Source organism: Pteropus medius, unplaced genomic scaffold, assembly GCF_902729225.1.
Source record: "Pteropus medius unplaced genomic scaffold, Ma_sr-lr_union100, whole genome shotgun sequence".
Classification (NCBI taxonomy): domain Eukaryota; kingdom Metazoa; phylum Chordata; class Mammalia; order Chiroptera; family Pteropodidae; genus Pteropus; species Pteropus medius.
The window spans coordinates 15,431,393-15,459,139 of record NW_024347791.1 but is presented as its reverse complement, the minus strand read 5'-3'; the positions used below and the strand labels follow the sequence as shown (position 1 = coordinate 15,459,139).

The window sequence follows — 27,747 nt, the reverse complement described above, 5'->3', positions numbered from 1 at the left end:
GTATTATACCAATGTAAATATTTTTGTTTTGGCAACTGTATTATGATTATTTTAATATCGGGGAATCTGAGCGAAGGCTAGAAGGGAATTCTCTTTACTATTATTGCAACTTTTCTATACATCTAAAATTACTTCAGAATAAAAGGACCTCAGCTAAGATGTTCTGAAATCTTTTTTATCTGAGGTAGATGGAAGTCGTTTGGGTTTATGACTGTGTTAGGCATGCTTGATAAAATTTGATAAATTTTAAGAGTTATTATTAAAAGAATAAAACTGGAGGAACTAAATTCGACTTTTAGAGAGAAAAACTTTAAATAAGAGAAAAAACAGAAGAAGAACAAAAACAAAATTCAGTCAGATTTTTAAAAAAGTAATAAAGAAAAAAAGAAGAAACTAGATAAAATTTTTAAATAAGATAGAGATGAGTCCAAATATGTCGCTAATCAAAATAAATGTGACTGGACTAAATAACCAATTAAAATTCAGATTTGTAATAAACAAAATCTAAGTGCTATGTTTGAAAGATGACTCTATAGCATATGATCACAGAAAGGATGGAGCCCGTGCATATACGGACCTTGATTTATGACAAAGACACAAAGCACTGGGGAAAGAATAGCTTTTGATTCTGGGTCAACTGGGAATCCGTATAGAAAGAAAAATATATTTGACCCCTATCTCTCCATGCGCAAAAATCAATTTAGATGGAATATAGATTTAAATGTGAAAAATAAAACAATAAGACTCCAAATAGATTATATATAGAAAGATGTATTCATGACATTAGGATAGAGAATGAATTCTTAAGTGGACACAAAAAGCATTGTGCATTAATAGCAACAGATTGGAAATAACGTAAATGTCCATAATAGAAGACATGTTAAATAAATTATATCCATGCATAGATCTAACTTAAACATAACCTTAACCACACCAGGCTGGGCTGAGGTTTAATCAATATACATTTGGCTTTTACTTTAACTTAGTGTTAAATATTATTAAAATCTGTGCCCAAATGATCTCCATAAGTTTCTCAAAATGTATGGCTTATGGCTTTAAGCATAATTTTAACTATGGCTTAGTCAAAGTATTTGGGTTTATAGTTTTCTATTTCCATAGTGTATTTTGTCATATTTTAATTTTATGGTTTTCATTTGTTGTACCTTAAGAAAGTCTATAATTACTTCTGAATCGATCAGGATTCCAAAGGAAAGACACGATCCACTCAAACTGAGTAATTTGAGGAAAGTTTAACAGAGCGCTTACTAAGATGTGGATAGAGAGAGTGTAGGGAAACCACAGAGGATAGCATTGTATCCCAGGGCTAGTAACAGAGAGCCCCATTGTTATTCCTAAGTGTAAAGGAGAGAGACAGAACCCAGATAGTGCACTGTGGACAAAGGCCACCTGGCTGAATCTGGGCCTTTGGATGGAAGAACATGATCAGTCTGGAGCAGTGCTGCAGCCAAGAGTGTTAAGGGAGTAAATCCCCAGTCTCACTCTCATACATTCCTTTTATCTTCTGCTGCAGCTGCCCGTTGGTTGAACCTAAATGGAAGCCAGAGAACATGAGAGACACGTGATGCAGTCCAAACAGTTCAGCCCCAAAGCAGAGTCAGAGGGTGGAGATTACAAAAATGGCTACAAATTTTTCACATTTCTATGTGCTCCAAGAGATAGAGTCTATTCCCCCAACTCCCTTGAATCTCGCCTTGGCCATATGACTTAACTTTGGCCAATGAGGCATTAGCAAACATGACACTAGCGTAGTTTTGAAAGGCACTTAATACTGGCACTTGCAAAACTATCCTCTCACAGTTTCTGAGACCTCTACCATCTATGCTATGTGAAGAGAAGTCTGAGCTAGCCTACTGGATGATGAGAGAGAGAGATCTTACTAGTTTCTCCGGCATTTGGCCAGCTAGCACTCAGAAGCAGAGTGACCTGGTAGACTGGCAGCAGACCACAGAAGCATGCATGAGCCCAACCAAAACTGTCAGAACTGCCTAGGTGAGCCAACCCCAAATGGCTAACCTGCAGAATTGTGAGTTTAATTAATTGCTATACAGTAATAACTAACTGATATAAAGGGCTAATGGAAAATATCCAGCACAAATTCTAAAAATTTTATGCTTTATATTTCACAGTTCTTTAATCCATACGGAAATAATTTTTTGTATGCTATGAGGTAGGAATCTAATTTATCTTATATGTCTAGTCAATTGTCTCCAACAATTTATTGAATAGTAAACCCTTTCTTCACTGACTTCTAATGCTGCTTCAATCATATATCATATATGTACAGAGCTGTTTCTGGACTTTTAATTCTATTCTCTTTATCTGTTTGTCTAAGTCTGCATCACTACCACATGTTTTAATGATTATAACTTCATAATAAATCTTGATATCTGGTAGAGAAATTCCCTTCACCATTTTTCTTCAAAACTCTGATGTTCTCAATCCTTTACATAGCTAGATCAACTTCAGGATCTGCTTGTATTTAAATAAGAATTGAATTAAATTTGTAAATTAATTTGGAAAAAAGATATATTTATAATATTGCATGTTCATACTTAATAACATATGTCTTCGTTACTATTGAGAATGATATCTATTTTCTTTCTTTAGTTTTTAAAATATTGGCATATAGGAACATTACTAATTTTTGTATGTTGATCTTATATCCAGCAATCTGGGCTCTCTTATTAGTTCTAATAACTTTATATATTCTTTCAGATTTTCTGTAAGGACAGTATTATAAATATTGGCAGTTTTTGTTTCTTTTTATCCAATTCTCTGACTCTTGTTTGTTTTTATTGTCTTATTGCATTTGTTAAGCCCTGCAGTACAATGTGGTATTGGAGGAATGAAAGTAGCTATCTTTGTTTCTTTAATCTGCTAATGTGGTATATATTAATTACATCAATAGATTTTCTTTATTGAACATTGGCATTTCTTGGATAAATCAAACTTGGTCATGATATATTACTTTTTAATTCACTTCTGAATTAAGTGTAACATTTACTCAGAATTTTTATGCTTGTTATTAGTAATTTTGCTGATAATTTTTGTTTTCTATACTGTTCCTGTCCATTTTTGCTATCAAGGTTATACTAGCCTCATAAAATGAGCTGGGTAACTTATCCTAATTATCTATTAGTTGAAGCATTAGGAGTAATCTGTTCTTTGAAGATTCTGTAAAATTTGCTTTTTGAAATCCTATTAATTAGATTTAATGGGTACTGGTTAGTCCAAGTTTCCTTTTAATTCTTGAGACGTGCGGGAGAAGTAATTGCTTTCTCCTGGCTTTGTGTTTCCATATGAAGGAAACTACTTGTGTAATGCCCTTGGCCTTGAGCCTCATCTCCACTATATCGCCTCTACAGAGATTTGGGTGACTGATGAGCTCAGCTCCTTATGGGTTCTTTCTTTCCAGTCTTTCTGCCTGCAAGATTTGTGTTCTAGTTAGCTGTCTTCCACAGAATAAGCGAGTTGTATATCTGTTGGAAGAGCCAAGGTTGTCCATCTGTGTGATGATTAAGTAATTATGTTGAATTCAGGGGCAAATAATCACAAGTCCACTTAGCTGCAGACCATAGCTACTTTCTCTAAACTGCTTCATCAGTAATAAATGTGCTATTTTGACCCCCTTCTGCCTTCTTAGTGATAAAGAATTTGGAGGGGAAAGAAAGTGTGTTATTCTTTGACCGCTTCTCAAATTGGAACATCTGGTACATTAGTTGAATACTTTGAAAAATAAATAGAACTGGAGAAATTAAGGCTCTGGGGTGGCAAGCATTCATGGTTTATAGCTTTAGAGTCTTGAATTGGAATTTTGTAGCAACCCAGATTGTGCAATTGACTTTTGTGGGGATGGCTTCCTCAGGTGGCTTTAGCCCTTGGGTTTTAGTAAGCATGGCATACGTGGAATTGTGACCTTGCTTGATCGGTCACCACAGTTTGTGGTAGTTTTGTCCTCAGGTGTTTGGTTGTTTTTCTGCAAAAGAGTTATTTCAGTTTTATTTTTTTATACTGTTAAAAATATATATATAAAACTTATCATTTTAACCATTTAAATATAAAGTTAGTAGCATTAAATACATTTACATTGTTGTATAACAAAAGGGCTATTTTTAAAAAATGGTGAACTTATTAAACAAGGGCTTCTCTGGTCTGGGCGTGTGGATGCCTACAGATTGACCATGAATGCTGCACCCAGCTTGGACTGATATCCTAGGAAAAACTGAATCAGAGATGAGATCTCCTGTTCCATTGGTCCAAATTAGGTCACATGCCCAACCCTGAACCAATGGCTGTGGCCAGGAGCCTGAGTAATGCCGTTTGTTGTTTTAGACCGCGCCACATGGCTCACTCCTAGAGCCAGGGGTAGCATATGCCTTTCTCAAATCACAGGGTGGCTAGATAGGTGGGTAGGTAGATTAGACAGATGATAGATAGATGATAGATAGATGATAGATAGATAGATAGATAGATAGATAGATAGATAGATAGATAGATAGGTAGATAGATAGATAGATAGATAGATTAGATTAGATGGATGGGAGATAGAGTAACCCCAAGCTAGAACAGATGCTGTAGAAGCAACAATGATGTCCCTGCTACAGCCACTTCTTAAAGATAATCAGTGGTGAATATCACACATATACTTTTTTTCAGACAAAATTGGAAACTTACTATGTAGTATCATTGTCTAAGACAGTAGTTACTAGCCACATGTGACTATTTAAATTTAAATTAAATTAAATTATAATTTAGCTCCTGTTAAAGTAGCCACATTTCAAGTGCTCAGTAGCCACGCATGGCTGGTGACTACCTTATCAAACAGTTCAGATATCAAACATTTCCATCATCACAGAATATACTTTGGAGTTAACACTTGGTAACTTGAAACCAAGTATTTGAAAAGTTTATCTTTTATGCCTGCAAAATATTCCATTGAAGGTTGTGCCAGTAATAATTTAACCATTCCCATGTGAACATTTTTATGGCTGATACATATACCTAAATAAAATTCTAAAAATGTATACGAGAAAGTCTCCGCTCATCCTCACAAGCACTGAAAGTCTCATTTAAAAACAAATATTGTCAATTTGACAGGCAAAAGTAGATCACAACTCTGTTTCTGTAAATATTAGTAAAGTTGAACAATAACTCAATGTAATTTGTTACATATCTCAAAGACGTAGACATTCAGGGAGCCACAGGACGTTTTTATACCGTGCAACATCGACATATTGTTGCTCAGAGTGTGGGAAAAAGACCGCTCGACAGAGGGTAAAGCGACTGGGACGCACACACGAGAGGTGGGGACCCCTGGGGCACGCGGAAGAGGGAAGATATGCAGAGCCGCAGATGTTGAGGTGAAATGGGAGGAGGGAAAAACCTGGGTTTGGTTTAGAAGGTCGCTGAAGTCACAGCGCATCTCATCACCTGGAGCTGTCCTCAGCGGCTGCGACTCGGGTCGCAAGCCGGGGTCGTGCGCTGCGGAGCATCCAGCGACTCCGGCGCCTGGCACTAACGCGACCCTGGGCCCGCGGCCCGAACGGCCAGGCGCCTCGCCTAGGCCGCGCCCCTGCGCGTTTGTGAGCTGGCCCCGGGTGACACTGCAACACTCGGGGCGAGGCCAGGGCCTCCATTTAATTCCCCGTAGGGACGCGCGCCAGCCGCGGCGAGCAGGATAGAGAACGCGCTTCTGGGTTCTTGGCTTGCGCATCGGAATCTCTCGGGCAGATTGGGGTTCTGATTTAATTAGTCTGGGGTTGGCCGGAGCATTTGAGTCTAACGAGCAGCCGGGTCGGAGAGCCAGTGGTCTGGGCACTGGTCCTCGGACGTTCCCACCACGCTAATCAACAGAGTCCAACTTCGGAGATAGTCGTGATGAGAGGTGCTTCTACCAGAGGTTTTGTTTTTCTGACTGCCGGGTGAACAGCAAGTGTTACAGGCACGGTGAAAAGAACACCTAGTGACGTGAGGGACCCAACTTGTCATTTCGACTAAATTGCTTCATAGAGTCTGACCTCTTTTTGCCTCAGTTACCCCCAGGCAATTCTTCAGGCCCAGCTGGACTTCCAAACCATGAACCAAGCAGAAGGCGAGCGACAGGAGCCCAGGAATAACAGATCACACTTGTCTGGGGGAGGTGGTGTCTGAGCCACTGTTTAAAGGGACCCCCAGGACCACGAGGATTTGGAGGCGGGTCTGCCTTTGTAGCTAACCAGGAAGAGCACTGGGGAGTGAGTGTAGGCAGGAGAGGTGGCTGAGCTCTGAGAAAGCACCTAGGTGATGTGACCTACCTTCTCCAAACATCTAAACAGCAGGACAAGTAAAGTTACAAGACTAATTTAGTTTTAGCCTAATACAACCAAAACACAGTATCAGAAAAACAGGAAGTATTTGTAGAATATGAGGGTGTAATTGAAGAACTAGATTTAGAGCTTTTAGAAAAAATAGAAGACTTAAAAAGGCTCTTGTGTGGTTTACTAATTTCAGTATCTAAAACAGAACAAAGCCAGACCAGTTACACAGAATAATGGTTAGCACAGCTGCTTTACACGCAGAAGGTCCTGGGTTTGAGTGCCAGTGGCCCATATGGGGAGCCCACCAGGCTCAGGCGATGCGTTGAGAGCTCGTGGCAGGAGATGCCCACGCCTTCAGAGATTCAGTTCTTAAGGGGAGATGGCAACCTCCCTAGGTCAGGAGTGGAAGGGGATAAGGGGGACTAAAGTTTAAAAAATAATAAAATAAATAAAATAAACTATAACAAAACTAAATAAACTAACAAATTTTTACCATGAGTGAAACAAAGTTTTCTAAAATTGACACTTTAATGCATATTTTCCGATGAATGCTATCACATCTATATTTCAAAGTGATGTTTAAAATGTCCTTAGAGTGCTAGTTTAAACTTCAATGCATTATTATCCTTAGACTCATATCAAAGCCTCGCCTGATTCATTTGCAGGGGCCTTTGCGGAATAGGGCACTTCCAACCTTGGCTGGTCACTGCCTCCTTGGTGAGATGTCACAGCCCTTTTGGTTATCAGGATGGTCGGCCCACTACTTTTCCCAGCCCTTTTCCCTAGCCTTGCAACTATTAAATTGTTTGTGTATGGACCTCCCAACATTTCCTATCATCACCAAATTCCAATTTAAAGTTGAATAATGAATGCAATTAACTCTAGAATTTATGAAAAGCAGTGAAACTCCCTTTTATATAATTCTACATGTGTAGCTTTTTAGTATGCTTTTTTGTGGGTTGGATTCCGAGTCATCTGCCTAATGAGTTAACTTGGTAACTCATAATTGGCAATACATACAATTTGCTGGTGTTTTATAAGTCTGTGTTATTTTTTTAAATTGATAGGATTGACATATAACATTAGTTTCTGGTGTACAGAATAATGATTTGATATTTGTATATATTGCAAAATGATCACAATAAGTATAGTTAACATTATCACCATACATAGTTACAAAATTTATTTCTCATGATGAGAGCTTCTAAGATCTACTTTTAGCAAATATATAATACAGTATTATTATCCATTGCTATCATGCTATATATTATATCCCCAGGATTTGTTATAACTGAAATTCTTTCTTTTGACCCCCTTCATTCATTTTCCCCACCTCCTCCTGCCTTTGGGAAACCACCAGTCTGTTCTCTGTATCCATGAGTTCAAGTTTTTGTCATTTTTTTTTTTTAGGTTCCACATGTAAATGAGGTTATACAGTATTTGTCTTTCTGTCTGATTTATTTAACTTAAAATAATGTACTTGAGATCCTCTATGTTGTCATAAATGTCAAGATTTCTTTTTTATAGCTGAGTAATATTTGTGTGTGTGTGTGTGTGTGTGTGTGTCACATTAGTAACAATCCATTCATCCATTGATGGACACTTAGGTTTCTTCTGTGTCTTGAATATAGAAAATATTGCTACAGTGAACATAGGGGTGCATATATCTTTTTAAGTTAGTGTTTTCGTTTCCTTCAGATAAATACCCAGAAGTGAAATAGCTAGGTCATATAGTAGTTCTATTTGTAAGCTTTTGAGGAACCTCCATACTCTTTTGTATAGTGGCTGCACCAGTTTATATTCCCACCAATAGAGCACGAGCGATCCCTTTTCTTCACATCCTCATCACTTGTTATTTCTTCTTTTTTAATATAGCCCTTCTAACTGGTGTGAGGTGATATCTCATTGTGGTTTGATTTGCATTTCCCTGATTAGTGATGTTAAGCACCTTTTCATATACCTCTCGTCCGTCTGTATCTTCTTTGGGAAAATGTCTATTTAGATCCTCTGCCCATTTTTTAATAGGATTGGTTTTTTTCTATTGAGTTATATGAGTTCTTTATATATTCTGGATATTAATCTTTAACAGATTTACAAATATTTTCTCTCAAATTGCAGGGGTTGCCTTTTCATTTATTTTTTCACCTTTTCATTTTATTGATGGTTTCCTTTGCTGTGCAGAGGCTTTTTAGTTCGAAGTAGTCCTGCTTGTTTATTTTTGCTTTTGTCGCTTTGCGTTTGGTGTCAAATCCAAAAATTCATCACCAAGAGTGATGCCAAGGAGCTTACCCCTACATTTTCATTTAGGATTTGTAGGATTTCAGGTCTTACCTTCAAGTCTTTAATCCATTTGATTTAGTTTTTGTGTATGATGTTAGTGGTTCGGTTTCATTCTTTTGCACGTGGCTGTCCAGTTTTCCCAACATCATTTATTGAAGACACTATTCTTTCCCCATTGTATATTCTTAGCTCCTTTATCACAAGTTAATTGACATACACGTGTGGGTTTATTTCTGGGTGGTCTATTCTATTCCATCTATGTATCTATCTTTGTGCCAATACCATACTTTTGGAAATACAGATAATTTGCTGGTGTTCCAGAAGTCTGTTTTATTTCATTTTTAATTGAGGGCATTAAAAACTGCTGCTTAGTGTATTCGCCTTCTTAGCATAATGTAGAGATGAAAAAATCTTCTTAGTATTAACTTGGCAATTCATATCACCATTGATCATTGGAATGTAGGTAGTTTTCTTACTCCCTACCACCTTCTTTTAGGGAGTTTAAATACTAAGTTCTTGACTTATGATTTAAACTCCATATTAAATCAAAAGCAGATTGAGATTAAGACTGAGATTATCTTTATCTAAGAATTCTCAAATTTTATTAACTGGAAAATAAGTTCCAAAAACATTTTGTCATGGTAACTCCTATAATACTGTTTATCTAATTCAGCTTGGAAACTTTGTTTCTGTATCTTTCCTCATTTATACAATAATGTAAATATGAAATGATATATTTTCCCATTCATTTCATGACCAATTATGACTGATTATGAATAAGAGAGGGAAAACTTATTAACTTTATAGCACTTAGTAAAATTCTGTTTTAAACTGTTACATACATTAAATGTGAACATCCATATATTTTAAAATAGTAAATAACTTAACAAGCTAAAGTTCAAATAAAATTAATCAAAATCCAGTTTTTAATTATATACAGTTAATTACTTGTGAGTGAAATGGCTGAAATAAGTAAAAAAGCCAAATTGGCTTTTCTTCCTCTTAGTGGTTATGTATACAAAGTTAAATTCAATATTAATTGAAAGCAAACAATCCAGAAAGAAAAAATGGCACACATTTGACTTTAGTAAAAATTGTTTAGTTGTTTTTCTATCTGTAGAAGACTTATCATTTTAGGTTCATTCCTTTTCACTGCCCTACTGGTAAATATTCAGTAAATCCAAACAAAAAGTGTTATCAAGCATCGGTAAAATATAACTGGTCAGGCATCTTTTAAAACATTATATAGTATATTCCAAAAGTCAACAAATGATTCGCTAATTACTGGTGTGAGATACTTGTTATTTCTTCATATAATTGAGTTGGTGGCTTAATTACATTATTCTATAACAAGTAAAGCATCTGGGGTAGACTTGTTTTGAAAACAATTACCTTGAGTATATATTATTTTTAACTATACAATTTTGTTACATTTTTATGGTAATGTTAGAAACTATTATTTTTTCCCCCCATGTTGAATTGTAGTAGTTTACTCCCTAGGCAAGTGGGGAAACTGTACCAGTAAAGCACTGCAAATGAGAAAGTAGGGGCAGCGGGCTCATGCATGGATTGTCCTCATGTGGGATCATCAGGTCAAGGAGAGTAAACATTTTCCAGACTGCTTTACCAGAAGATTCAACCAATTTTCAGTACCCCCAAAATATATTCCCATATGTTGTCTCAGCACTGGGCCATCTCCAGAATGCCATCTAAATGGATGGGCATGCTACAGTATATAACCTTTTCAGCCTGGCTTCTTTCAGTTAGCATAATGCATTTGAAATTTATCCATATTGTCATCAATAGTTTATTCTTTTTTGTTGTTTAGTAGTATTCCAATAAACCTAAGTTTGTTTATTCACTCACCCACTGAAGGATATTTGGGTTGTTTCTGGTTTGGGGCTGTTACGAATAATTACATTTCATTATGTATTATGAAAAAAGGAAAATATATCCTATAAACATTTGCATACATATTTTTGTGCGGACATAAGTTTTTGTCTCTTAAATACCTGGGAGTGGAATGACTGAGTGCAATATTTAACTAGGTATATATTTAACTAATAAGAAACTACCAAACTTTTCCAAAATGGTTGTGCCACTTTGCTTTCTTATTATCCATGTATGAGTTCCGGTTGCTCTAAATTCCTTGATTCTTTTGCTTTCCTTTTTACTATGTACATTAAAAGGCATTTTAAACACCTCTCATGATAGCTGGTTTAAAAATATCCATAAATGAATGTGTTCTCTGCCACTTAAATATACCAGTCTGTTTTTCTCTAGTGATATTAGAGATTTTTTAATTTAATTTTTGTCCATATTAAATGTATTGAATACTTAGTATGCAGGATGGTGCCAAGCCATTTCTTTTCTATACTGATACCCATTTGCCTAACAAGATGATGTGGATTGCTCTATCTTTGCCCATTTCTCAAATGTTGGCATTCTTTGGTTGCTTCTCACTCTGCTCTCTTCCTAGGTGGCTTTAAATCTGTTCCTAAAGTTTCAGTTATTATCTCCTATAGAGCATTCTGAGCTTCAGGCCTGAGGCATCTCCACCTGCATGTCCTTCAGGCATCAGGAACTCAATGCTTATTTCTTCAAATCCTGCCCCTTCATTCCCTATTTTATACAGCATACAGTGCCATTTTCCCAGTTGCCAGGACAGAAAGAAGGGAATTATTTGTAACTCCTATCTCTTACTTATTTCTCACATCCAAAGGTCACTGGGTTTTGTCAAAACATTAATCCATTTCTACCCATTGTTTTATACTTTCTTACTCAGACCCCTTCAAGCCCTTCCATGCACTGGCCCAGGATGACCTTTCAACACACAAATCTGAGCTAGTTAAGCCCCAAAGGCTCCCATGGCTCCTCATGATTAAGGAATAAATTCTTTAAGATTTGTTACGTTTTTTTTTTTTAAACTGTCCATCTCTCTCTCCTTTACCTAATGCCTGAATTCAGAAGCCAGACTGCCAGATTTTGAATTCTAACTCTACCACTTACTGCTTTTACCTTAGACTAACATAATAACCTCTCCACACACAGTTGTATTCAAAGTTATACAATATAATGAAAAGATTTATACCACTGTGTGAGAAAGTTTGGCTCCTTGGCTTTTTAAAAGAGAGAAAGCAAATATCGTGTTTTTATTACAACCATACATCAAGTTTCTGATTCACTTATACTCTGGAGCCAGGCCTGGATATGAATCTCGGCTCTGCCACTTATTAGCTATTTTCTCTTTGGCAAGCAACTTAACTTTGTTTTCTCTGTATATAATGGGAATAGTATCTGCCTCATAGTTATTGTGAGGATTAAATGAATTAATGTATCTAAAAGGCTTTAAACAATGCCAGGGGCATAGTAAGCACCATTTTAAGTATTAGCTATTATTATTATTTAACTAATGGGGAAGTAAATCCCTAATTCCACCCATCCTTGGTGCCCTTCCAGTGAATCCTGAAACACCAGCACTTCTTTCTATCACAGAAATTATCAGCACAATCAATGTATTCAAATTACTTTTCTTCCCTATACCCTAAGGTGTCTGAAAGATATTTCTTTGCTTCAAACATTCTGGCCTCTAAAAACTCAAGGCTTATCCACTTTCTGCTGTAGGGCCTTTTTAGTTTGTTTACCACAGCCTCTCCAAACACTAGATATGATCCTAGAGGCATTCTGACTTTATGAATACAAATGTGAAATGAGAATCATACCATCACAAATGGATTTTTGTTGAGAAAGTATTTTTTTGTATGTACTCAAACCAATTTAACTTCTCGATCGGTTTTCTATACAGTACAACAAAAACAATTTATATTTTTTTCCATTTTCATTTTACTGAAATCATTTTCATTGTTTTTTTTCCCCCCAAGTACATTATAAAGTAATTAATTGATTCATCAGTCATTCTGTAATTCAAACTGTAATTCTTCCAATTACAGTTTTTGCCATTGAGTTCCTTAGGGTCAAATTAAAATATAAATTTTATTGATGTAATTCTATTAAATTTGGTCAATAACTGTGGGCAGTTTTACTTTGCTAAATATTTCTATCAAGTAATTTTTCTAGGGTCAATTTTGGCAAATTTTTTTTTAATGTTCTTGTCGTTTATCAGATTTTGGCAACTTTTAATCTTACAAGATGTGATTCTTCAGTATGATTTTCTCTAATACACTTATCATGTGCAGTGTTAGCTGTTCTAATTTTATTTCTACAATGGGAATTCATTTCTTGTGATTTGGATAAAAACTTGTTTGAATTCACTTCTTCACTAAAAACTGTTAATCTTGTTATCAGTTCTCCAGGCCTATCCTTGGGGTCAAAACATGTCACCTCACTTCTCTTCCCCCTGTCACCTTCACATCATTCATTCCTATTTACCCCCTCAGATGCCACTCAAGCAGCACTTGCTCAGGGAAGCCTCTCCTGATCTCTAAGATTAGACCAAGTTTCCTTGCTTATGCTTAGATAGTACATTTTTTTCTTTCATCATAGTTATTACAATTTATAAGTTTACATTTCCATGAGTATTCTCTTCCTCATTAAACTTTGCTCACTGAAGGCAGGGACTTTGTTTTCCTTACTACTGGATCCCTGGCACATAAAAGGCACTCAAATTTATTAAAAGAAGGATGAAAAGGAAAATGGTATCTTTCATCCTCAGTGCACATATATAATGCCTGACCAATTCTAGGCACTCATTAAAAGCTGTTTGCATTTCCTCCTTATTGTCTATTTCTGGTTTGTTACGGTCTCACAAATAATGAATTATTTTTTTCCTCAATATTAATTTTTAAAGTTAACTTTTGGATGGTATGTATTTTTAAGCTTTTAATAGCCACGCTACTCTAGTAGTCTCCTCATCCCTTCTCTACAAGACTGCCATAATGTAAGACTCCATATATTCTACGGCAGGGAGTTGCTTAACGTACTATCATTGCATCCTCACCTCACTCTGAATGGAAAAGCATTCAGGTACTTCCTAGTTAAAGTTGGTTATAACAGCAGTTCTAAACCCTAAGCTATACATCAAAATCACATGGGATATTTTAAAAACAGAAATGCTTGGGTCCCACCCTAAAATTTTATTGAGTCATAAAGTATTCAAACTCCCCGTGTGACTACAGAGCCAGGGTTAGAAAACACCGGGTAGGAGCACAGAATGAGTGTGAGAGAAGTGGTTAGACATTAATCTGGATGGGCAGGTGTGTGACAGAGTTTTAAGGGCCCTGTATTCAATAATAAGGAATTGGAATTTAATTCAACATGCAGTGAGGAGAGTTTTCAAAGGCTAGTGAAATAATTAGATCTATAAGAAAGGCTAGCTTGGTAGCAATGTGACAGATAGGTGGGCAAGGTGTAGATCCTGCATCAGGAGAGGAGGCTACGAGCCCAGGGATACATGGTGAGGACTTGAACTAGGGTGGTTGCTGTGCAAACAGGAAGGATGGGAATGGAAAACGACTGAAAAGGTCATTTGACAGAACTTGATAAATGGAATGTGTAGAGTGATGAAAGAGGGAAAAGTTGAAGACCACTCCAAGATTTCCAGGCTAAGCAACAAGATGCAATCTGATGATGTCATTACCTGATCGAAGAATACAAATGTAAAGATAGAATGGAGTAAGTAGAAGAAACCAATTGTTTCTATCTATGATGAAACTGAAGTTCCTTGTGTAGGCCATGTAGGTGGAGCTAGAATAGCAGGAAACTGCAAACTAAGATCTAGAGTTCAGAAGAGAGGTTAAGGTCTGAGTGTCAACCAGATTTTTGGTAACAGCTGAGACCATAGGAATGGATAAAATTGAACAAGGCATTGCCTATGTATCATCAAAGTACTTAGCAGAGAATTAAATCAGACTCTATCATTAAACTTTCTTAACCACATAATCTTAATTTTAATAAAGCTCAGGCAGAGCACCATTAAAAATAAGCAGAAGTTAATGTGAAGTGTAGATGATGCTATATTAAATTATCTGCAATCTGTAGAACTTTAAATAAGACTGTATATCTGAACTTACTTAGAACACATCAGTCTATTTAGCTTGGAAAGATTAGTTTCTGAGCTTGTTACATAGCAGATTAATAAGTTAGCTCCTCATCTATGATATCAGAACTCCCCTAAATGAAACAACCAGATATTTGGTGATCTACTTCCAACAATGTAAAGACAACATAAATAAATCATTAAGCCAACTCATAAAAATACAACATGAACTTAATAACTGCAACTATGAATATCTAGAGATTGTCATTTAATCGGTGTTATCTATGTACATATGTGCTTGTGTACCAAGTAGTTTTGTGTAACTTACTTAACTTTAATAATCCAAATTCATTATTGGGTCTGGAATTGCTTCAACAGAAAACAAACCAAAACCTAAGATTCCCAGGCCCCACTACTTCCAGAGAGTGAATGAACTTGTCTAGAGTGAGTCTCTGAAATCCTCATTTTTAAGAGGCCCCCAGGTAATTATGATGCAGGGCATTCAAGAACTACACTTTGAAGAATACTAGTTTATACTAGATCCATTTTAAACTCCAAAAAACATACTGAGAAATGTTCACAGATTACAGAAAAATGTTTTAAATAACACTTTTATGGCTTAAGTAGAAAATCTATTTCTTTATTCAAATCATGTTGACTTTCACGTATATTTTGAAATGACAGTTGTAGCAAAGCTATCTGTATTTTAATTTCATGACATTCCACTCTAAATTCTTTACCATTTACCAAAAATAAATTTTTTATAAAGCTTACATTTTTTTCTAATATTATACAGACTATCAATCTATACTTTTTTCTGTGTTTCTCTGAAAAATTAGAATAGCTTATGAGGATATTATATAAAACTAATTGGTATATTACACACCAAACATTAAGTACAGATTCTGTACAATGTAACAGTATACATATATATTACAAGAGACTAAGTGCCTTGTTAAAAGTAATAGTTTAAGAAATCTTTCATGGAAAAAAATCTGTATCACAAAATATGGTGACGTAAGTATCAGCTGCTTTCTTCTCACGAATTTCTTTCAGTAGGCATTAACTGTCCATTTAGCTTCATTAACAGTTTTACCACAAGGCCAGCCTACAAAGTAAAACATGTTGATAATAAATGTGAAACCTGTTAGATGAGTAAATGACATACATGGCAGTGGGCAGTTCCCTAGCTATTTGCAAAGGAACTTTCTTATCAGGAGGCAGCTTGTCAAGAATAGAGTATTTACTCAAGCTTTTGAAGAGATTTAAGAAGTGACCTACTGCATATAACTAGTGGCTCAGATAGGATACTAGTCAAGAGGGAAGGACTACCTTATAAATTGATAAAAGAGATAGGGAATACTGACCAGAATTTTTTTTAATGTAAAAAAAAAGAGTTTCATTGTTGTAAGACTGAAATAAATTATTCAGATAACTTTCTGGCTTTGTTTGCTTACAAAGGCCTGCCATTTCTCCTTGGTCTTAAATATTTTAATTTCATGTCATATTAGCAGTTTTCTTGAAGTAAAATATATTGTCATTAAAAACAATTTTACTAATATAGTAGTTCATTATTAGAAGTCCAGAATAACGGATAAGTACTTACCTGTTTTGTGTGTACTATAAAGCTCATTTTATTTTCCATACTATGGATCTGAAAACATGTATCAGCATCTCCCAACTGCCACATAAAACAACCATACTTAAGACTGATGAGTAAAGCCTACAACATAATTAGAAATTGTTATATTGAAATATATATTAAAAACACCTATCTTCTCTTACTATCTACACTTATCTAGACAGGTCTAATTGTAGAATAAAACCTATTCAAAGTGTCACACTCACCTCACACAGCCTGTAGTACAGTTACATATATGGCAGCCTCTCAGGAGACTGAGAGCAATGATATTCTTTGTATCAGATTGACAAAAATTTTTAAAGATGCCATTTCTGTAGTATGTATGTATACATATGTACACACACAGGAATATTATTCAGCCATGAGAAATAAGAAAATCCTGTCATTTGCAACAACATGGACGGAACTTGAGGGCATTATATTAAGTGAAATAAGTCAGATAAAGACAAATACCATATGATATCCTTACATGTGGAATCTAAAAAACTGAACTCATAGAAATGGAATAGAATGATGGTTAGCAGGGGCTGGTGGGTGAGTAAAATTAAAGGGATGTTGGTCAAAGAGTAAAAACTTTCGGTTATAAGATGAATGAATTCTAGGGACCTCAATGTATAGCATGGTGATTATAGTTAATATTCTACTATATATTTGAAAGTATATAGTAGAGATCTTAAATGTTCTCATTATAAAAAGGAAATGGTAATTGTATTGTGTTGGAGGTATTACCTAATGGTATGGTGGTAATAATGTTGCAATATATAAGTGTATCAAATCAGCATGTTGTATACCTTAAACTTATACAATGTTATGTATCTGAGTTAAAGCTGGGGGAAAAAGGATTTCCATTATATCAGTGACTTTTAAGAAAATTAAATGTACTACAAGTTTTTACTCTCTGTAGTTTAAAACAATTCCATATACTTTATTCAGTACCTTTTGAATATTCACATAGTACTTTCAGATCTAAAATTTATGTAATAGGGTTAATATGTTGATGCAATTTCATCTCACTGAAAATAAGTATACAGATATTTATTGTAAAAATAAGTATAATTAAAAAATTAGTAATATATCCTTCATAAATTCAACAGACCTATTTAGAGCAACCTATTCCTACATTTACTAATATAATGGTATATTTAAGCAGACATTCAATATAGTCTTTTGATTATTTTTAAATAATTCTCTCTTAGCAGTAACTTGCATTTTCTTGCCCTAAAAATCTATTTTTGTATACACATATACAAAGCGTTCATCCTATCCTTTAAAATATGTATGTTTAGAAACATTAGGTCTATGGCCATGCTACCCTGAACATGCCCGATCCCGACTGATCTTGGAAGCTAAGTAGGGTCAGGTCTGGTTAGTACTTGGATGGGAGACCACCTAGGAAGACCAGATGCTATAGGTGTAAAAAAAAAAAAAAGAAACATTAGCTTTCTATGATTAACAGTTCTCAACATATTGACTGTAAATAATATACTAAGGATATGCTAAAAAGATAATGGTTTAGGGCATTTTAAAATCGAGGTTCTATAAATGAAACAGTGTAATTAATTTACATGAATGTATATCATGTATAATGGGAAACTAATGACATTCTTTTTTATAGTAGAATAGCTACTGTAAAATATAACTTATCAACAGGATATGCTAAAATAGCTATTTATCAATGTGCACACTGAAACACTGAGTCAAGATATCATAATACCTTAAAATGCCTATCTTTTTGATCAGTCATTGAAAATTTGTTTTATCAAGAGGCAGGAAATAATCCATTAATATAGCCTTAAAACTGTTCAATATAAGAAACAAATACATCTGTGGTATAGCAACTCAATTATATGGAAGTCGAATTATCAATAAAAGTTCTGAGACCATAAGTTAAATATAAAAGTTTTGTTATTAAAAGACAATGTGCAGGGAAAAAGGAATTCTTGAGAAATCCACAATAATGAAAACAGCTAGACTTGAAAAGCCAAAGAGTCCACATGGTTTTAAGAAATCTATCTGCTTCAGAAGGAAAAAGTAGCTCTCATTATGAGGTAAAACCTACAAAGGGCTTGGTGAAGGAAGCACAAGAGAAGTGGCAGGGATAGTTGAGAGCAGAAAAGGGAAAACCACAGAAGTCAAAACTATATAGCTGACCAGAACAGATAGGAGAAACAGTGATGGCACAAGTGATCAAGAAGAATGACACTATGTGGGTATTTAAATAAGCAGTTTTATTTTAGAAGGCTATTATAGTCAACATAAAATGACATCAGCAAAGGGTAATCTAATGCCTGGGTGTAGCAGTGGTACTGTTAAGGTTGAAGATATATCAGCAGATACAGTTCAGTTACGTAGACTGCAATGCTTTCACTAGAGTAAAACAATGAAACACAATACAGTCTATTTACCTATTCAATAGCATCAACATTTTATGTAAGTAGAAGAGACAAGTTTCTGATGAGCATATGAAACTGGTTGAGCTATATTTGCTAATGGGCAACTTTCATCATTTCAAAAAGAAACAAAATATAGAAGGTAGAAGAAATAGGTATAAAAAAAAATCCACAGCTGTCTTCTATGGCTTTTCCTGAGAATCTCTAAAGCTATTGTGTCCCATGTAGTTTTAACTACAAATGAAGATATGTTTGCAGATGAAGATGTTGACTCTATTTAAGCAAGCTTGTCAAATTCAACCCTAGCAGATCCTGGTGAACCTAAGACAAATGAGGACAAGCTGATTGCTCCCACTTTTAATGATTAGAAAATGTATTCATCTTAGAACTTTTGTATGTGCTGTATTACTAGTGGCTTACAGAACCCAAAATAATGACATGGACAGAAAATATTGTTCCCCTTGGGTTCAATCACCTTTTTATATACCCAAGGACAGCATTTCTATTTATATTTCTGAAAATTGAACATCCTACCCTGAAAAAGCACACCATTAATAATATTATCATCCTCTGTCTGATACTATCTCACTTAACTCCTAGACCAGAATATTATTCATATTATGAAATGTTATAAGATATTGTTTAACCATTATTTGAATACTATATAAAACTTTTTACTGTTGCCTAAACTGGGAATGCTACCAAATGTCAAACAAAATAAGTTTAAAGAAAAGGCTCAGCGTTACTCCCACAGAATCACCATCCAGTTCAATGAAGAAAGATTTGTAGATACTGGTATAAAATGCTCTGAAATAGTAGAGGAAAACTTTTTTGAAGTGGTGAGGGGAATTTCTCCTTTATTTTCTTTAACAGGCTTAGTACGTACAATAGAAACAGAAAAGTGGTTACAAGCTACTAAGAACCTATTTTGTATAAGTGAAACAGTTTACATAGAAAGTAAGCAAATGACCCAAAAGCGAGCTGACATCAGAGACTTCAAAAAGTCAAGTTCCAGATCAATTATTGAAGTCAGCCCTTATTCAGCCCTACGTCCCTATATATTCTCTATCTTCATTCACAGGCCTATCTAACAGTACAGTAAGGATGATTCTGAGCTACCATCAAATGACTAAAACTATGATTAGGAGACTTTCAGAAATTATGTGATTACAGAATAAAGACTTATAAAAATGACGAAAATAAAAATTAGGCTTATGATGAAATTTCCTAATCTAAAATGTCTTTTTTAAATGCATAAACTTAGTTATTACTTTAACTGATTTGGAAAGTGGTCTGTTCTTGACAAATCTAAATGAAAATATATTTGATTTTTATTAGCTTCCTATACAAACTAGAAAGCTGTTCTTCCTATGAAATGTGTTAAGTATGTTAAAAATAATTGATAACCAACCCCATATTTTAGTGACTTTGATTAGAATAAGGAGCACAATACAGTAGCAAGCCTGATTAAAAAGCCGTGAAGCATTCTAATAGGTATTCATAATCACTTCCTCTCTTCTTCCTGCCCCCCAAAAGTTTCTTATAATTAATTCTAATTTTCAAAATGAAGCTCTTATATTAGATGTTATATTTTCCTTTTTTAATCTGTATTTTTTCATATAAATCTAATTGATTTTTACAATAGGTAGTATAATCACAATTTCATTTTTTTTTAAGTTGTAAATAGTATATAGTGAAAAGTCTCCCTCTTACTCTTACCCTCAGTTACCTGGTTCCCTTCTCTAAAGGGTTCAAGAGACTTCTTACTGCATACACAAGCAATATGTATTTATATAAATATAGTCTTCGCTTACCATTTTTTAAAAAAAATTGAGGTATAATCGACATATAACATTGTATTAATTTAAAGTGTACAACATAATGATTCAATATTTGTATATACTGCAACATGATCATCACAATAAGTCTAATTAACATCACAATAAATCTAATAAGTCTAATCTGTCACCATACAATTGCAAACATTTTTTTTCTTGTAATGAGGACTTATAAGAGCTACTTTCTTAGCAACTTTCAAATATGCAATACAGTATTATTAACTATAGTAACCATGTTGTACATTACATCCCCATGACTTATTTACAACTGGAAGTCTGCACCTTTTGACCCTCTTCACCCATTTTGCCCACCCTCCAACTCCCTTCCCCCACTGACAACTACCAATCTGTTCTATCTATGAGTTTGGGAAGTGTTTTTTTTTGTTTTTTTGTTTTTTTGGTAATATTCCACATGTAAATGAGATCAAATGCTATTTGTCTTTCACTGTCTAACCATGTCATTTAGCATAATGCCCTCAAGGTCCATCCATGTTGTTGCAAATGGCAAAATTTTATTTTTTTTGTGGCTGAAAATATTCCATTATATACAATACACATATACCACATTTTCTTTAGCACTCATCCATCAATAGACACTTAGGCTGTTTCTATATCTTGACTATTGTAAATAATGCTGCACTGAGCACGGTGGTATATATATATAAGTGTTTTCTTCTTCTTCGGATAAATACCCACTTCCTCCATTTTTATACAAAGGGTAGGATATTACATATGGTTCAGCACCTCGCTTTTTCACTAAATATATCTTGGAGATCATTCTACACAAAAATATTCTTCATTCTTTTGTATGGCTGCAAGGTATTAGCTCTCTATTAATAATGATTACATTTGCACAACCCCCTCCCCCAATCTTTTGCTATTACAAACGATACTGCAATGAATAGTCATACATGTGCCATTTCTAGATTTTTTCATGGTACTGTTACTTTAGATATTATATAATATGACTGGTCAAAAACAGCTGAAAAGTTGAAAATCTACCTTAGTTTCCATGTTGAGGAGATGAAGTCCTTTTATATTCACTCCTACATACACAGGTATGACTTTATGATTGCTGGGGCTTGCCTTTGTAAATATCTGTCCTGTGAAAAAAGCTGCTCCATATGTAGGAATTTCCCAACAATTTTGTAAGAACATGCGCTGAAGGTGATGCATTTCTTTACTGACACCTTCACTTGTACTAAGATTCTAAAACCAAATAAAGTAAAATAAAGAGATGTGAAGGAGAACATACTTTTGAGAATCCAAACAGGTCAATTAAGAAGTTTCTAAAATCAAGGCTGTCCCCAAAGAAGAATAAAATCGTGTGACATCCCAAGAGCAGTTTTTTTTGAAATCTTATATTACAAAACATATATATATATATCAAGGTCTAAAATATTGTTTGTCTATTCTATTAGGTTTTTTATGGGCAGAGAGAGTGTATTATTTCATGATTTTTAATCTCTAGCCCTTACCACAGTATCCAGCATATAGGAGGTATTCAGCAAAAGATTCTACATTATTAAAAATAAAAATATCTTGCTAGTTTCAGTTTCAGGCATGTGAACCAGAAGACCCATTTTTAATTTCAGGACTATATATTTCATGTTAAAATAATACTAACAAAATTTCAAGTAGGCTATAAAATGCCTTTTTAGTTCTATTAAACAGCTTACCTTATATTCATGAAGAATTCGGTTTGTCCAGTGAGGTGCCTTACTTTTCAATTTGGTAATAGGTACAATGGATTTCAGATTTTCTTCACTGTAAGCAAATATGCCAACATCTTTTAAGTAAATCATCTTCAGTAGCTGAAGTAATATAATCATTTAGACACAAATAACTTTAAGTAACTTGGTTTTTGAGCTAAAAATACATTATAAAATATCAGAGAACTCTAAAACTTCTAAGCAAAAGCCATGATCCTAACATTGCTCAATTTAGAGAAATGTTTCTTTCAATAACCACAAAATATTTTTGAAAATTGAAGACCACAATATACAAACTTTTATATGTGCTAAAATCTCAGTGTTTCTTTCTCAACAAGAAAACACAAAACTAGTTTTTGTGGTGATATTCTTAAATGCATCCGCTTTATAACATTTTCCTACTACTTAAGTCAGGTTTTAGTGAACTTATTTAAACATATAGCAAAGAAACATAAATTTAAAAGTATAAGGATTATCAAACTATAGTCGGATATGAGGAAAACTTTGGAGAGTATATATAGTAAGGGATGCTTTACCATACTTTTTTCCCCTCTTATTCCATGCCTATATTACGAGTGTCCCTCAGTACCCATGGGGGATTGATTCCAGGAACCCCAAGGATGCACAAGTCCTTAGTCAGTCCTCCACATGCATGAGTTCGATTTGTGGTTGGTTGAATTCGTGTGCAGAACCCACGGATATAAAGGGCTGACTGTATTTAATTCCAAACCAATGTGTAAATATTTCTTAAAAACATAATATTTCTAAACTTTCTTGGTTAATCAATCTTTAACATTGAACAAAACCACACATTTTATTAAATACTTACTTTAAGAAACCTTGCTTGTGTTTCTTACTCTCATAATTTCCATAAACTATTTGCAACAGTAGACTTGCCAATGTTATCAGTTTGGCATCAGGAGCTGTATAAAAGCCCTTCAGTAAATTATATCTGGCTTCATCAAAGAGAATAAGAATAGCCAGTGGGTCTTCAATCTTAAAAGAAAAGGTATAACTTCGTTATTAGGTTATGATTTTGTTACAAATGTACTTGTCACTTTCTAATATGGAAAAGCAAAAGCTACATATTTATATATAAATAAGCTGTTAATGCTTAAGAGCAGGGGTTGACAAATTTTTCTATGAAGGGCCAAATAGTAATATTTTAAGCTTTGTGAGCCATATAATCTTTTACATCTACTCAGCTACAGTAGTACAAAAGGAGCCACAGACAAAACGTCAACAAATGGATGTGGCTGTGTTCTAATTACTTTATATATGGGTACTGAAATTTGAATTCATAACATTTTCATGACATGAAATGTTCTTTTGAGTTTTTTTCAACCATTAGTAGCTTGTAAAATATACAAAATATACAAAAATAGGCAGCAGGTCAGATACAGCAACAGGCCATAGTTTACTAACCTCTGATTTACGGTCCAATAAAATTTTCATTAGTTTATGGATATGGATAATTTCTAGCACATTTACTTAAATTCTTTATATTCCTCACATATTTTTCTATTATCTATGCTTCGTACAAAATAGTAGTGGACTTCAAAGAAGATAAAAGGTGTGTTAATTCCCAGAAAGGTAGATGTAGTTTAAAAAGGTTTAAGACAAACGTTTTTTTAAAAAAATACTTTACACTTTCAAATAACATGAAAGGAGAGCATATGATTTTTTTTAGGTTTTAAAAACTTCAAAGTTTCACTTTATCCGATAAGATTAACAAAGATTGAAAAATGCTAGCTTACAGAACATAGTTCTATTTGGAAATAATCACCAATTATGGAGTTTCTGAATGAATACTTAAAATATTTCCAAATATAACTTACAATGATTCAAATTCCTATGGTAAAGATTATTTTTGTTAGACTAGCTAAAGTAATACTTAGAATACTCTATATAACATTAAAAAAAAAACAATTTCATGGGGAAAAAATGATGGAGGGGATTGTTCTAGATTACAAGAGACTAAAGAGATGGTAAATACAAAGCATCGAACCTTGACTAGATCCTATAAATGGGAGGTATAAAAGACTTTGAAACAATTAGGGGAATTCTGAATATGGACCTGATATTGGATGTTATTATGGAAATATTAATTTTAGTAGGTTGTAAATAGTATTATAGTACATAGGTATACTCTTGGGAAATGCATGTTGAAATATGGACGGATGAAGTGCCATAATGTCTGCAACTCTTAAATGGTTTACAAAGATGAGAAAAGATGAAGCAAATGTAGCAAAAAATCAACAATTAGTGTTTTAATAGATTGTACATAGTGTGAATTTTATAACTTTTTCAACTATCCTATAGGTTTTTAATATCTTAAAATAAAATGTTGGAAAAAAAGATTGAAAAATGCACTTTTCTAATAAAAATTGACTTAGTGAATTTGAAGAGTTTGAGTAGAGTTATAATTCCTAATAGTATGTTCAGTGAGTATTAGTTAACAATTGTTCTTCGTAACTTAAATCAGGCTATTTCATCCTAAAAGAATGATGCTAACCAATAATTGCACTTCTTCTATTTTCCAAATGGTACAAATAGCAATTCTTTAATTTCAAAATGAGTGAAATACAACTACTTTACCAGATGATCATGATATTCTGATTTACCTTCAGTACTTATTAAGTCTTGCTTCTTTCACTTGAGCCCACTATCTATTATTTATAACATAATTATGCAATTTATCATCTGAATATTATCATCATTGCTCTTTTTCTCTAATAGCCAACTTTTAAATATTACTTAAGGTGGAGCAGGAAGATAGACTGAGTATACTTAGATTATTTGAAGATTTCATGGATCTAATATTTTTAAAACTGTGGTAAATACATATAACAAAACATTTGTCATTTTAACTATTTTAATATATAATTCAGTGGCATTAATTACATTCACAATGTTGTGCAACCATTTCCACAATTTTTTCATCACCCAAACAAAATCTGTAACCATTAAGCAGTAACTCCTTATTCTTCCCCCACCACACACCTGTGGCAACCACTAATCTAGTGTCTTTATGAATTTTCTTGTTTTAGATATTTAATGTAAGTAGAAACATATAATATTTATCTTTTTGTGACTGGTTTATTTCACTTAGCATGTATTTAAGGTCCATCATTGTTATGGCATGTATCAGAACTTTATTCCTTTTAATAGCTGAATAATATTCCATTGTACGTATATACTACATTTTGTTTATCCATTTATCTGTTGATGGACAGTTTGTTTCCACCTTTTTGGCTATTGTGAATAATGCTGCCATGAATACTGGCAAACAGGTATGTTTCTTATTTTCAGTTCTTCAGGTATATAATATAGTTAGGAGCTGGATCATATGGTAATTCTACTTAGTTTTTTGAAGAACTACTTAAATTCTTTTCCACAGTGGCTGCACCATTTTACACTCCTACCTGCAATGTACAAGGGTTCCAATTTCTCTACATCCTCACCAACACTTGTCATTTTCCTTTATAAATTTTTAATATTATAGCCATCCTAGTAGGTGTGAACTGGTGTCTCATTTATATGTCTTCACTGGAGAAATGTAACTCAAGTCTTTTGCCCATTTTAATTGGGTTGACGTTTGTTACTGAGTTGTAGGAGTTCTTTTTTAAAAAATTTATTGGGGTGACACTGGTTAATAAAATTTGTTTCAAGTGTACAGTTCAATAAATCAACATCTGTATATTACATTGTGCGTTCACCACCCAAAGGAGTTCTTTATATGTTCTGTAAAGTAAGCCCTTATCAGATATATGGTTTGCAAATAGTTTTCTCCCATTCTATAGGTTTTTTCACTTTCTTGATAATGTCCTTTGATTTACAATGGTTTTTCATTTTGATGAAGTTCAATTTATCTATTTTTTCTTTTGTTATTCATGTTTCAGTGTCACACATAAAAACCCATTGCCAAATTTAAGGACATGAAGATTTACCCACATTTTCTTCTAAAAGTTTTATAGTTTAGTAAGTTTTGAAATGGGGACATGTGAATCCTCCAACTTTTTTCTTTTTCAAGACTGTTTGGGCCATTCAAGGCTCTTAGCAATTCCATATGAATTTGAAGACTGCCTTTTCCATTTCCACAAAAAAGGCTACTGGAACTTTGTCAGGGATTGCCCTGAATCAGTAGACTATTTTGCTAGTATATCATCATAACAATATTAAATCTTCTTATCCTGGGATAAGATGGGATGTTTTTCCAGTTACTTAAGTTTTCTGTAATTTGTTTATGTTTCTGTAGTTTTCATTGTACAAGTCTTACACTTCTTTTGTTAAATGTATTCCTAGGTATTTTATTCTTTTAATGCTATATAAATGGATTTCTTAATTTCCTGTTTTGGGTTATTTGTGCTGGTATACAGAAATAACTGAGTTTTGTACCCTACAACTTTGCTGAATCCATTTATTAGCTCTAATGGCTTTCTTGTGGATTCTTTGGGATCCAAAATATAGGATCATGTCATTTGTGAATACAGATAGTTTTACTTTTTCCTTTCCTATTTGAATGCCCTTTTTGGGGGGCGGAGGGAGGGCGACCAATTTCTCTGGCTAAAACATCTAGTAATATATTACACGGCAGTGGTGAAAATAGGCAACCTTATCTTGTTCCTGATATTAAGAGGAAATCTTTCAGTCTTTCACTACTAAATACGATGTTAGCTGTCTATTTTTCTTAAACACCATTTATCACATTGATGAAGTTCCTAGTTTTCTGAGCGTTTTACCATGAAACGGCATTGGATTTTTCTCAAATGCCTTTTCTTTGTCAATTGAGATGATCATATGGCTTTTTCTTCTTTCTATTTGTGATTCTAACACATTTTAAATGAATAATCAAGATTTTAGTTTTGGGTCTATTTTATACAAATTTTTATATAACTCCCAGCATATTTGGCTGAAACAATCAAATTTATCTTTGGTTTGATAATATAAGAGGGATGATATGAGTAGTCAGGCATAAAATATTTACCAAGTTTGGACATGTCATTGAAATTTTCATGTGCTGAAATTTGCTTAGCCTTGTTTAATATTTCCTTGAATAAAGAATCAGGAAATGCATTGTATTCAGTTATTAGATCTTGGAACTCCCCCTACCACACCAATTTTCATAGCTATCACACTGTATTTAGATCATATCTAGTTTAACTTATAATATCTCTCTTATGTTTCTTCCTTGCCCACTCATCCTTCAAATGGCATTATCTCATTTCTCCTCTAACATTTACAGTAATTCAAATCCAAACATACTTGTTTGGAATAGATCTTTTTACTAAATGTAAATTGTTTTCTCCTTTTTTACAATCTATATAGTTCTCTGCTTGGGGGTTGAAAACAACTACTGACTGACTGTTGAAAATAATTTTTCATGTCCCCTTTGCAAATATAATCTTCTCCACCTAGAATGTTTTTTTCTACTCTCCTCCCACACCAAGTATTATCTCTTTGCTCCTCTGAAATCAACACAACTGATTAGCCCTTTATTAAGTTTATCTTTGACACTATACTTCCTTTCTAACTTTTTTATTTTTTCTGTATAATCTGTCTTCTGTCTGGTT

General features: G+C 33.9%; 1 protein-coding gene and 1 pseudogene across 4 annotated transcripts in view; one reads left to right on the top strand and one right to left on the bottom strand.

The window, feature by feature from the left end:
• Window positions 1-15,211: 15,211 nt before the first annotated feature.
• The window catches only part of KRIT1 (KRIT1 ankyrin repeat containing), a 33,985-nt gene continuing 21,449 nt past the window's right edge, over window positions 15,212-27,747 (bottom strand). For all 4 annotated transcript variants that reach the window (XM_039878118.1, XM_039878116.1, XM_039878119.1 and 1 more), the window contains 5 exons: window positions 23,004-23,170; window positions 22,142-22,229; window positions 21,465-21,671; window positions 16,199-16,315; window positions 15,212-15,700 (listed from right to left, as the gene is read on the bottom strand). In XM_039878118.1, coding sequence (XP_039734052.1) covers window positions 15,632-15,700; window positions 16,199-16,315; window positions 21,465-21,671; window positions 22,142-22,229; window positions 23,004-23,170 — 648 coding nt within the window. In that variant the 3' untranslated portion in view covers window positions 15,212-15,631. The remainder of the gene's footprint in view (window positions 15,701-16,198; window positions 16,316-21,464; window positions 21,672-22,141; window positions 22,230-23,003; window positions 23,171-27,747) is intronic.
• On the top strand, window positions 17,530-17,648 carry LOC120615330 (uncharacterized; annotated as a pseudogene).